The sequence below is a fragment of the Eutrigla gurnardus genome, assembly GCF_963514095.1.
Source record: "Eutrigla gurnardus genome assembly, chromosome: 6".
Lineage (NCBI taxonomy): Eukaryota > Metazoa > Chordata > Actinopteri > Perciformes > Triglidae > Eutrigla > Eutrigla gurnardus.
This window is the reverse complement of record NC_139920.1, coordinates 27,249,812-27,262,859: the sequence shown is the minus strand read 5'-3', so window position 1 is coordinate 27,262,859 and position 13,048 is coordinate 27,249,812. Positions and strand designations below refer to the sequence as shown.

General features: G+C 43.6%; 1 protein-coding gene across 3 annotated transcripts in view; it reads left to right on the top strand.

Annotated features, from left to right (window-relative positions):
* elavl4 (ELAV like neuron-specific RNA binding protein 4) overlaps positions 1-13,048 on the top strand; it is a 72,568-nt gene that overhangs the window by 52,362 nt on the left and 7,158 nt on the right. For 2 of the 3 annotated variants that reach the window (XM_084011996.1, XM_084011994.1), the window contains 2 exons: positions 7,172-7,397; positions 12,531-12,569. In XM_084011996.1, the coding sequence (XP_083868122.1) occupies positions 7,172-7,397; positions 12,531-12,569 (265 nt within the window). The remainder of the gene's footprint in view (positions 1-7,171; positions 7,398-12,530; positions 12,570-13,048) is intronic. The other variant, XM_084011995.1, reaches the window with a different exon arrangement.

Sequence of the window (13,048 nt, the reverse complement as noted above, 5' to 3'; positions counted from 1 at the left end):
GTTAGCAACCATCCTCCGGTCCGCGTTGTTGACACCGTTAGATACCATCCTCCGGTCCGCGTTGTTGACACCGTTAGCTACCATCCTGTGGTCCGCGTTGTTGACAACGTTAGCTACCATCCTCCGGTCCGCGTTGTTGAAACCGTTAGCTACCATCCTCCGGTCCGCGTTGTTGACAACGTTAGCTACCATCCTCCGGTCCGCGTTGTTGAAACCATTAGCAACCATCCTCCAGTCCGCGTTACTGACACTGTTAGCAACCATCCTCCAGTCCAAGTTGTTGACACCGTTAGCTACCAGCCACCGGTCCACGTTGACACCGTTAGCAACCATCCTCCGGTCCGAGCTGTTGACACCGTTAGCTACCATCCTCTGGTCTGAGTTGTTGAAACCGTTAGCTACCATCCTCCGGTCCACGTTGACACCATTAGCAACCATCCTCTGGTCCGCGTTGTCGACACCGTTAGCTACCATCCTCCGGTCCGCATTGTTGACACCGTTAGCTACCATCCTCTGGTCTGAGTTGTTGAAACCGTTAGCTTACCATCCTCCGGTCCGAGTTGTTAAAACCGTTAGCAACCATCCTCCGGTCCGCGTTGTTGACACCGTTAGATACCATCCTCCGGTCCGAGTTGTTAAAACCGTTAGCAACCATCCTCCGGTCCGCATTGTTGACACCGTTAGCTACCATCCTCCGGTCCGAGTTGTTAAAACCGTTAGCAACCATCCTCCGGTCCGCGTTGTTGACACCGTTAGATACCATCCTCCGGTCCGCGTTGTTGACACCGTTAGCTACCATCCTGTGGTCCGCGTTGTTGACAACGTTAGCTACCATCCTCCGGTCCGCGTTGTTGAAACCGTTAGCTACCATCCTCCGGTCCGCGTTGTTGACAACGTTAGCTACCATCCTCCGGTCCGCGTTGTTGAAACCATTAGCTACCATCCTCCAGTCCGCGTTGTTGACACCGTTAGATACCATCCTCCGGTCCACGTTGTTTAAACCGTTAGCTACCATCCTCCGGTTTGAGTTGTTGAAACCGTTAGCTACCAGCCACCGGCTCAGGTATTGAAATGCTCCCAATCTCATATCGTGCACCTTTAAAGTTGAATTTATGTTCAAGACGGTATTGAAAGTATCGTTGTGTCATGTTTGATGTAAATAACGTTGAATATTTTGATTTGGACGTCACAGGAACTGCTCTGTTGGAGGCTAAAAAAAACATGTTATGATGTTCATGCAACAATAATGTCTGACTAAATGTATTTTAGTTTAATACAACTGAAACGCCACTTTGCCCAGATAAGTTTGAAAGAACCCCAGACAGTTGTTGTCTGTTAATAACTGACCGGTTTCACGTTTGTATCTTCATAGACATTTTGGTCGTTGTTTGAGATGCACAGGATGTGTTATCGTGCATAGTAACAGTGCACTTCTTACTAGCCTTTTTCAAGTCAGAGGCTGCAGATTGGAAACCCATATATGTAACCCTTATATGTAAGTCCCGCTACGTTTACATGGCTGTAGTAATGTTATTAACTAAAAGGGAAAAGGTTCTGTGAAGCAATGTGTGTTTCTTAGTAAGTGGTTAAAGGTATTCAATAATCTGGCATTCTCTCTATAGTCACATTGAATATAAATGTCACTACTGGTGGGAATATGTGAGATCAAAATTGTTTATTTTATTCAGTCTTATTTTGTAGCATTTTGTTTGCCCTTACTGGTGTGTGTGTGTGTGTGTGTGTGTGTGTGTGTGTGTGTGTGTGTGTGTGTGTGTGTGTGTGTGTGTGAGAGTGAGAGCCACCAAAGCCAGTTTTCACTAAAAACACCAACATCTCTCTGCGCTGCCTCATCTGCATTGAACTCCGTCTCCTTTATCCTCTCCTTCCACCTTTGTGCCATGCCTGCTGTGAGGTACAGAAATACCAAAACAACATGCGCTTCAAGGTCAGGGAAACGCCACCTCCTAGTGCCGCTTGTGTTGTTTTTCCAGCGCCATAAAAGCAGAGCCCGAGAAGCCTCCTCACAAAAACCTGCGTCTCCTCCATTTGGTTTTTGATTTCTTTCTCGTATACTCGGACGCTTCATGTTTGCACAATCTTTTTTTTTTTCCTTTTCTCAAAACTGAATTACCCTTCCTCTGTACGCTTGGTATGTTCTCTCCTCTCTTGACTTGAATAATGGATGTTCCCCTTCAGACTGACACTGCACTGAATCCCTGTTCTCAGCCTGTCCAGCAGCAGAGAACAGAACGGTCAAGGTAATACGAGCGGAGAGGTGCACCCTCTAGGTGGGATGCCTCGTACCATCCCTGCCTCTAGTTTTGTTTTTCCTCTCCCCACAATCTTTAGAGTGCACGCCGTCTCTGTGGTAGCCGACACGCATGCACACACAACCGCGTAGAGACATGCACACCCATACATGCGCACACGCACATTAGACAGATGGTCGGAGCTCGGCTCTGACAGAGGCCAAAGCACAGGCCACCTCCACTCTTCAAAGTCTCTTCGCCTCTCCTCTCGCCGCTTTTTCATACGCCATCTGTACCCGGGCATACTAATGTTACTTAAAACAAGGACATTGCTTCTTTTTTTTCCTCTCCTCCCCGTAATTAGAAGGTAGCAGGAATACGGTTTCTTTCTGCCTCTGCCATGATGAAGTCTTTTGGAAAGGCGAGGCTGTATCATTTGATAACGTTGGCACGATATAGCGTCGCGAGGAAAAGATAAAAGGACCGGAGACGGAGCAGCGGAGCATCTAAAAAACATTTTTTTTGCTTATGCACGCGTTCATCACCGACGAGCGCATGGGCCTGCCCTGCTTACAAGGAGACGACGCACTCGATGCATGAAGCCGTGTTTTGAGAAAGGAAGCGTGTCGTTTCATTACCCAGCAGCCTCAGAGGCTGGTCTCTCAGAGGAGCAGTCATCTCTTTCTGTCAGTCAGTCAGTGTTTGGGGAAATAATAGTGGGTTTTAGAGAAAGAGCGACTTTGTTAGGGCAGGAGCCAGTTTCCTTTCATCATCATCATCCCTTTACCGCCACCCCGTAACAGTCTCCTCTATCACTTCCTCTCCTTTTGTCCTTTCCTTGCTCACTCCTCCGTTCCCACTCGTTCACTTTCTCCTTTTCATTCCTGCCGTCCACACCCTCGCCTCCATCCCTCCCTCCCTCCCTCCCTCTGTGTCCCTCTCCCCAGATTGAGGTAGCGTGTTATTAGCAAGGCAGCCAATGTGCCTGTCGGTGTGTGTTAGGGAGAGATAAGCACAGGTAGAGAGAGTTACATAAGCTGCTGTTGATTACTGTGGAGGAAAGGGAGAGCGGGAAAAAGAGGGTGAGAAGAAGAGAGGGAGCGAGTGAGAAAGACAGATTGCTGTACCTTAGTAAGTACATTGTGCTCTAATGTTGCCTGTATGGCTGGCCGGCGGTTGATAAGTAGCCGAGGCTTCTGGGGGCTGGTTGAAAGGACAGTCATTAGGTTGGACTCCCGAGACTGACAGCTTGCTTCAGAGATTGCAAGTTTGTTTTTGTTATAATGTTTAATGGGAGAAAAATAAACTCACTTCAAGGTGTGTTATGTTAATGTGGCATGACAGAGTGGCAATGAAAAACAGCCCAATGTGGATTCATGGGGACGATTATTCGCTTAAAACTAGTTCATTAATTTCATGTGTAATTGGCTTTTCTCTTCCATAAATACCAGCCTAATGTTTAAGGATAAGGCTGGTGATTTTCTAGATTCTCTTATTTCCAAGAAACGCTATGAAAAGAACAAAAGCAACAATTCATTGACCCTACTGACAAGTGTTGCCCACGTAACCGAGGCCTGATAGAGCCTACTTAACTATTAAAAACAACAATGAACCTCACCATCACACTGCTGGAATTTTAATTCATCACCGTGATCACGGGCATTGTAGTTTATTTTGAGTCAATCTCTAATACACCATCCAGCTGCTGGACCCCAAAGGTACGGTTGGGTTTGGGTGGAAAAAAACTCATCATGGAAAAGACTCATCAGAGTCTTCAAAAGTTTCAGTATATTCTCCAAAAGTGGCCATTTCTGTGAGACTAAAGAAACTAGCACTGCAGGCTACTCTGCGTCTGTAGCAATGACAGCAGGTAAACAAACTATTATAGAACCGGTAACTTATAAGTGCTAGGTGATATCAGTCCGCCGCTGCCATAGCCTACTAGGAAGTATGACACGCTGCTGCTGCTGCTGAGACATAAATCCTTAAAAATGCAAGGGTTGGTTTTATTTCAAACATTCTATCAACACAGATATGTACATCGATAGTCTGCCGTTGCAATTGATTTGCCTCGGGTGCACTGTGGAGTCGGTATGAGTGTTTTTAATGCCATGCTAACTAGAACCATTGACCTGCACTAGCCATAGCACAAGCAAACTCGGCAACTAGAAGAACTGAATGAAATGTCTTGAAAACGTCTCCAGATGTCTCGAACACACCGGCTCATTTGGAAAATAGGCCTTTTTTTCCAAAATTCCGAACTATCCCTTTAAGATGTACACGTTTTAACAGGGTGGAAGAGAAAATCAAACAAGAGATGCAAAGTCAAATTATGGAAAATTTATTTTTTTTCTTAAAAAAATGAATGCTGGTCGTTTGTACGTTGTGGTAAACTTTGTACCCCTACATCTGTGTTAGTTCACATTACTCTCCACCATTAGATATGTTTCCCTCACATTCATCTGTAGCTGAGGGAAGACCTCAAAGCAAAAGAAGATCCATTCTCATAACCAGTCTTGATAGTGGCTAATTCTTATTCCAAATTGCATTATAACCCCTGACTACTGGGATACAATAGTGTGTGGTTACAAATAAGAGGTGATGCGTGCACACACACTTATTGTTCGGCAAAGTTATGGACGCTGAGGTCAACTGCTGCCTCACCCCTCTCACCTCCTTACAATGCTATTGTACAAACTCAAGGACAAGAGGAGCTAGTGCACACTTAAACAGGCAAAAGTACACACATAGGAATGTTCAGCCTTTTCCACATATACACACCCACAATTGGACGCGGAGGATTGCAAGTGATCACGGGCATCTCTACTGCTCTTTTCACACTTCATTCTCAACAGCACCTCTTCAAGTCATCACTTTAATATGTGTGTGTGTGATTGTTGTGCCGTGCCTTCATCAGTATGCCAAGCATTTGCCCAGAGGCCCTCCAGCCAGAACCAGCTTAGGAGCCGCTCAATGCCAAACAAGTGTGAGGATTAAAGGACGAATACAGTCCTCTCTCGCCTCAGCGGAGGAAGTGAATGAGCAATGCTCTCCCTCTTCCTTAACTACCGCTGAGGTGCCCTTGAGCAAGCCTTCTGGAGTCGCTAAGTGCCGTGCAGCAGTAGACTGTTGTGAAACTGGGCAGATTCCAATTATCAAGGTGAAGCGCGGTGTCGGATGTGTTTTAATGCTTGGTGAATTTACGAATGTGAAAAAAGTCCATTACCAGACACAGTTACTGACTGTAGCTGAATAACAGCTCCCCCCAAAGACACAGCAGTGACCCCCATTTTACCTCACACACGGTACATGCATGACAACTACGGTAATAAATGAAGAAAAACCAGAGGAACAGCAATTGTTATTGTTTGCGCTGTGTAGATCCCATTAGAATTGTTATTTTCCTGCTTCTGACAAGCTAATTAAAATGTACAGGTACAGAGTTGGCACAAGAAGAAGTAAGGAAGGGGAAATTGTGAAAGACTGTCAGGGGAGAAGGAGCCAGAAAGTAAAAAATAAAATTAAAAAAAGAGAGAATAAAACAGCAATTTACGCTGAAAAGCAGTTAATGAGATCATCCAACAGGCGGAAGGCAGTGGCTTAGGTGTGAGCACGGCAGTGTGTGTGTGGTCAGTTAATATTGTTCCTTTGTGTCTGAGTTGAACCTTGTTGATTACACACCTAAACTGAAAAACCCCCACTAACGCACCAATAACGAGTTCCCTGCTGCAGGAAGACACTGATCACTACAGTTTACTGTGAAGGAGGTCAATGTTGACGGCGGAGAAAATGCTTCCAGTATTTGAAAAGAGGCGAGAAAATTGCTGAGAATGTGCAAATGAGCTACTTAGTCCTTCCAAATAAAATAAACAGTTTGTGCTGCGTTTCTAAAATCTTGACTCACAGCCAGATTTGTATATTATGTCATTTTTTTCATCCAAATTGAAACAAAATACTACTTATATCAGTTAAAAAATAAAAACATGACTCAAAATATCAGTGATTGGCTTTCAAAGAACGGCTTTTTTATTTCGCAGCCTGGCTGGATAGTAAATAACCTTGTGCTGCCTCTGTCCTGGAGAAAAAAAAAAGAGAGAACAAAAGGGGGAGTGAGCTGGTCAAGGTGCTCCTCCGAATAAGAATTGAGGGGGAGCGAGGGCCATGAGTCAATCCAGAGGGAAATATAAAAAACGAGATGGGGGAAGAGGGTAGGCATGTACAAAAATGTGGAATAACAATAAGGAGGGTTTTTATGTGTGAGAAAGAGCCTGCACACAATGATGCTCAAACAGAAAATTCCCCTCTTTCTCACTGCCTCTCTTTTATTCAGTCTCAGTCACACAGACATGCCTGTGTGCACACACAGTATTATGTAAATAGTCTCTTCGGCAGAGTGCTGCTGTCACTGAGCGAGCATCCTCTGGGCCATCTAGGCAGCCTCATTAAAACAAGGCACAGCATCCATTAATAGATACCAGTGTGCACATACGTATATATTTTTATATATATATACTGTATATACAGTCAGAAACGCACACAGAGCAATCGCACGCCGATAAGTACCTCCCATGAAGCGCGTCTCTTAATGTTCCCCTCAGGTGGCAGTCAAAAAATATCTCCAAGGTAACGGCTCGAACGTGGCGGAGAACAATGCACGAGGAGTGTTTGTGTGACTGACTGTGACTGGAGCTGGCATGTAGCAGGAATTGATTGTGTGGCTTGAAGCAGACAGGTCGAAGCCATAATACAGCCCCATATGCTCAGTCTTGTTGTGTTACTATTTATACTATTTATCTCCGTCTTCCCTCCTTTTCAAGTCACTGTCGATGTCAGCCCCGTAGTACAAATGTATGGACCGTTGTCGAGTCTGAAACCCTGTGAAGTAAAAGGGGGTCTGTGTTTTTGATCTGCTGGCCCCGCAGGTGGCTCCCGAGGTGTGGGCTTCATCCGCTTTGATAAGAGGATAGAGGCTGAGGAGGCCATCAAGGGCCTGAACGGACAAAAGCCCACGGGCGCCGCCGAGCCCATCACGGTCAAGTTCGCCAACAACCCCAGCCAGAAGACCAGTCAAGCCCTCCTGTCACAACTCTACCAGTCCCCCAACCGCCGATACCCAGGCCCCCTCCACCACCAGGCTCAGAGGTTCAGGTGAGTGCTGGGGCGGGGCGTGGACATGGTCTGGGTTCTTGGAAGAGACAGGATAGGGTGGGAGTGGGTTCAGCCAGTTTTACTGGGTGTTTTGAAGATAGTTCATGAGGAGTTTCCCAACCTTGGGAGCTGACCCTGTGTTTCTGATGTTCATTTGGTGACCCGACCAAGAGTGTGAAATAAAGTGACTGGTTCCACTGTTTAGTGATAAAACAGTTCTCCTTGATAACCAGAGAGCAACTTAATTTGTCCCAGAGTTAGAAAGAAGGAGGAATCACTGCTGGTCCCAGAAGTAAAAGTTAATTTTCTCCACAAATAGTGTTAAGTGACTCACACTTGTGGATGTGAGACACATTTGATGATTGAATCATCATGTAATAATTATACAACCTACATAAATACATAAGGCTAGATGTCAACTATGACTTCCATGGTGCATTTTGTTTAAAAAAAACATCCTTCACAAGCCTGAAATATTTTGTTTTGTGTGTAGAAATACCTCAAACTGGCTATAACATGTTAATTGCTAATTAACTGGGAGCCTTTTATTGTAATTCAGAGTGGGAAATGTACTTCCCAGAACCAGCAGCTTCTCCTACTTCCAAGCTTTATTCCGGAGACATCATGATGTAACAAAATGAAACACAAAGTGCTGTATAGGCATATTAAGAATGGGGTCACACCTGCCAAAAAGGTTGGGAATCTCCAGGTTCAAGTTGAGAATAAAGGAAAGCGGGGAAAATGTATGCATCAGCAAACTATACTGTAAAAGTGTATAAGTAGAACAGAATGGCTATTTCATATGTTTAATGTCAGCCTCAAACCCGACAGCAGCTATTCTTGGGTTGATTGTAACGATAAAAGAATTTAATCAAGGGAACACGTCTGTTCAAAACACTTGCAACCAAATGCAATTTACAATGTTCGAACAGGGGATGTTACACCAACACGCACGCAGAGCGCGTAAGTCATGGTAATGTCTGATGCGTCAACACTGACGCAACTTTTCTCATGTGAACATTGATTTCAGCAAATACGTCCTGCTTTTGAACCACAGGTGTGGGCGCCGCACCTGGTGCAGGTGTGTCAATAACAGCGAGGCCCTGTGAGCGCTCTGTGTGGGTCGACCCAGATCAGAGAGGAACTGTTCAGAAGAGACTGTGGGGTTCTGTCGTTCACTTTACGTATTTCCCCTCATTTCATCATGCTGCCATCTTGTCAACACTTCCCAGAACATCCCCCCTCGAGGCCTCGGCGAAAACATGGATTTGAATGGAAATATTGTAACTGTTTATCGAACAAAAGAGCCACAGTCTTCCTGACTTTTAAGCCCCAGTTTTGCATGATGTAGTCCAAGTGATACAATGAACCATAACGTTAGAGTTTGACTCACTTCTACTTCATTGCCAATATAAAAATTAATTGACAATACATCATCTACGGTGTTAAATACAGCATTAGAAGAGGAAGTCAGTTAAGAGAGACTAACGTTTTAAATCCAATGAACAAAGGGCAAATTAAAACAAATGATGCCAAATGTAATTTAAGGATTTAGGTTTTAACCTCGTTTCAACTTAATTAAATTCAGTGCATATTAAGCACCTCGAGCTATCTTCATTCTAAAAAAAAAAAAAAAGGTCCCCGGTCTGTAATCTCCATAAATCAGCTATCACTTATCGTCAAATATAGTATTTGGCTGACTTACTGTATATAGGGGTGAGTATTGGCAAGAATGTCACGATACGATACGTATCACGATACTTTAGTCACGATACGACACGTATCACAATATTGCGATATAAATAAAGATGAAAACACAAGTACCTGTATATGTACATCAGATGATATTGATCAGAGGACAAATTGAGTCAAAACTATTTCATTCAAAACAGCCTCTCCATTTTATTTTATTTTTTTCTTAAATCGATCTTTGGAGTTGAAAAATCGATATTGTGTTTGGCGGCAAAGTATCGCAATATATTGCCGTATCAATATTTTTACCCACTGTATATATGGCATCCTACCTGCTCATTTCCTGTCACTCGCTTACGACACAAACAATTGTATTTTTTATTGAAACCACACGACCTCCTCCGTGAGGTCATGTAACCTTTCACCTCGACGGAACACGAGACAGAAACCGGTGATGACGTGGTATTCCGCTCCATCATGCGATCCAACGAGGACATTTTTTTCAGATCTGCAAAGAGAGAATGTGCGCTTATACAATTTCCTCTCTCTTTCAATAACACTAAGCCGGTCGTGCTGTTTACTCTCTATCAAAGTCAGAGCTCGGAAGGTATTTTTCCTCTGGAGCGGCTTCCCTGGTGTGACACCTGAGCGATGTAGCGTGGCTGTGTGTCTGTGATACGCCAAGCCAATTTACAGGCTCTGCAGGAGAGCTGTCACTTCTCATCACAACTCACAACCACAGGACACTTCCGCACTGTCTCTGTGCTCCTGCTCTCTGCTCCCGAGCCCTCCACTAAAACCTCCACACTGGAGAAGTTGGAAATGTGCTTGATGTGCACTGTTTTTTTCTAAATATTTTAAGGACAGTGCAGAATTACTTTTCCCCCCTATAGCAACAGAGTATTCCGTAAACCTTAGCTGTTTGTTCTGCTTATACCTTGAAGAGAAAATTAAATCTCAAGTGAGATGTATATTGTAAATAAAAAAATACATTTATTAAACTAAAAACAATGAAGCAAAAATGAAATGTAAATTAAATCCATTAGAGATTTTAAAACAAAGCGCTGCTTGTTGTACATACTCAACAAGTTTGTGCTCAGACCTAAGGTTAAAAAATACTTCTAATTGCATCAATCCTATATGGTTTATGCATAACGTGCATGTATGTCTCTCCAAGACGAGCCACCATATCAGACACCGAGCCCGAGATCCCAGCTCGTTTCCGTTCCTCCGTCGTTAAGTAATGGTACTAATTAGGAAATTAGCCTTATTATAGCGAGGGCAGGAGCCAATTTTAATTGAACAGATTTTTGCCTCAAAAAAAAAAGGGGAAGACAAAAACACCCATTCCTCCATTAACATGCATTGAGAGAAAGCACAAAAGCCCTATTGTTTATATCGAGCTTGGAGAGGCAGCGTGAAAAGCTGGCAGAGTGTTTGCGTGGCGAGTGTGCATCAGTGTGCGTTTGCACATGTGTGAGAGAGAGAGAGAGAATTAGCAGCAGGTTGTTTTGTTGTGGCCCAACGGCCCGACGGCCAGCAGATGTCTTCGTGCTCCCGGGCCTGGAGCGCCTCTCCTCTGAGCATCCTCTCCAATTGACTCATTTACCCACAAAGCAGCCTGCTTGTTCCCTTCCCACGTAATGGGATAATTACCACTTTAATTATTCCGTATATCCTTTTCTGCACTATTTTTTTTGTTTCGTTTTAGGGCCATTTTCATGCTATTTGGGAGAAGAGTGCGACAGTAGAGACACACTTTGAACCCAGATAATAAGGAGGCCTATAATGAACTCAAAACATTTATGTAAAATGTAAAAAGGTTACATAGATTAGCTCCACTGACTTTAACGTGGGTAGTACTTATCACATCAATATGACTTCATTTAAATATCTAATTTAAAAAAAAATATTTGTGCAACTTGTGAGCCAGTAAAAATAATATTTTAAAACAGGTTATTACAATGCTCTTTGGTCCTGATCCTCACCAATCATTTATAAAGGTGCTTAACTACAGTTACCTGGCATCCCGTTGTTTGATTGTCTCTGATTACAACACTACTGATCTGTTAACTTTAACATGCAATTTAAATGGAATTCAAAATCATCGTAAATCATATTAAGAAGAAGTTATTTCGCAAGTTATTTAATAAAAGCCTTCAAAATCTGATTGCTTTCTTAATTGCAATCAAATTATAATAAAGTTTAGGGAATTATAACGTAGATGTTAAATTTGGGTAATTGCAGAATAGTTATCAGAAAAATATTGTGGTAAAAACAATAAAATGTTCAACAAGATTTTAATGCCTTGAAGCAGATGTGTTGCAAGAAAGCAAATTCCCGTCGACGGGAAGAGATACGGAGAGACGACCCTCGTAGGCGAGGCAAAGTCGGAGAGTTTGTTGTGTTTTCAAGAGGAACAAGGCGTCACTGGCCAGCTGTTGCTCAATAAGCCGTGGCCCCTGTCCATTAGGCCAGAGGAGTTAATAAGACATGAGACAGGCCAGACCCAAGTGAGGAATGAAGGTCATTGAGTCACCAAGCAGACTGCATCCAACCAAGAGGGCCGATATTTCATACAGCCCACAGGTTTTCAAAGTCCAGCTCACGAAGACACGCAGCCTGCTGGGTTCTTCCATTAAACCGGTTCTCTGGCTGACTGCGATGGCCGTCGCTCACGGGGCTAAAATCATTATGAAACCGGAAGAGTTCCCAAGACCTAACCCTTTTAGACAGAGGACACCCTCCGTCAGACACGCAGTCATTCCACCTGACCTGTTAGCACTTAACAGGTCAACTCCGACCACCAAGACGGACGTGCACAATTTCACGGCTAGTTTAACGTCCGGTTGTGCTTCCGTCGGTCCGACTCATAGCAAACACGCTAATCATCATCGCCCTCTCTCTCTCTCTCTCGCTCACCACCATTCAAAAATGCCAAACCATTACACTGACAGAACTCTGAATCATTCCCTGTCATCTCAGGTGTTCTCTCAATCGAGGGAACACACATTTACAGACCGTAGTTGGTGAAAAGATGACTTTTATTATTAACCCCGTCTACTTAAACCATCAACGTGGCGGCATAAATTGCATGCAATTTCCTGAATGTAAAGTAAGCCGATGATTAGCCATTGCGTAGCGCTATGGCTAGCCTACGTAGCATCCAATATCGACGTGCCTGTGACACTCTGGCATCACTGTGTGCAGAAGCCTTGGCGTTAGCGCAGTGGCCGGCCATACTGACGGTACTGTAGCTTCATTAGCCGATGATAGCATTTTCTGGTGGGGCTCCTCAGTGTAATGGGCCAACTATAGATGGGTTTGTTTGTTCTTGAGTGAGGAGGACCATGCAGTTCCTACAGGGACTTAACATTAGTTCCATTGAGTAAGTCGACCATCTGCCCACCATTAACCCCAGAACCCTCCTTCTCTTTACAGGCTGGACAATTTGCTTAATATGGCCTATGGCGTAAAGAGGTAATTAAAAACTTCACCCAATGCCAGATGTCCATGTTGACTCAATGATTTTTCAATATCCTTTTTTTTTTTCTGTTATTTATATTTTAGTTTATGTTTCCTTGTATTTTTGCAGTCACTTTGCGTTTGACAATTCGTTCCAGGTCAACTTGCATTTTTGGTTCTTTGATTTTGTTTTGTTTTTTTTTTCCTCGTAAGCTTGAGTTGGTTTTAAAACCCAACCATTTAAGGTTTAAAAAAAAAAATTATCAGAAAACAATCAGTCTTTGTTTTCAGTGGTGATGAATTTGCTTTGTTTTGATTATGACAAGTGCTGGTGTTGTTTGGATTGTTTTGGGTTGTTTCTATGTACTGAATGGATTTTGTTCTCTGGTGTAAAAGTCCTAATTTCTAGGTGTGTTTTTTTTTCTACCGGATTCAGGTTCTCCTGCCTTCTCACTCTACAGCTGTAGCATATAGACAAGGAGCACATTTTAAAT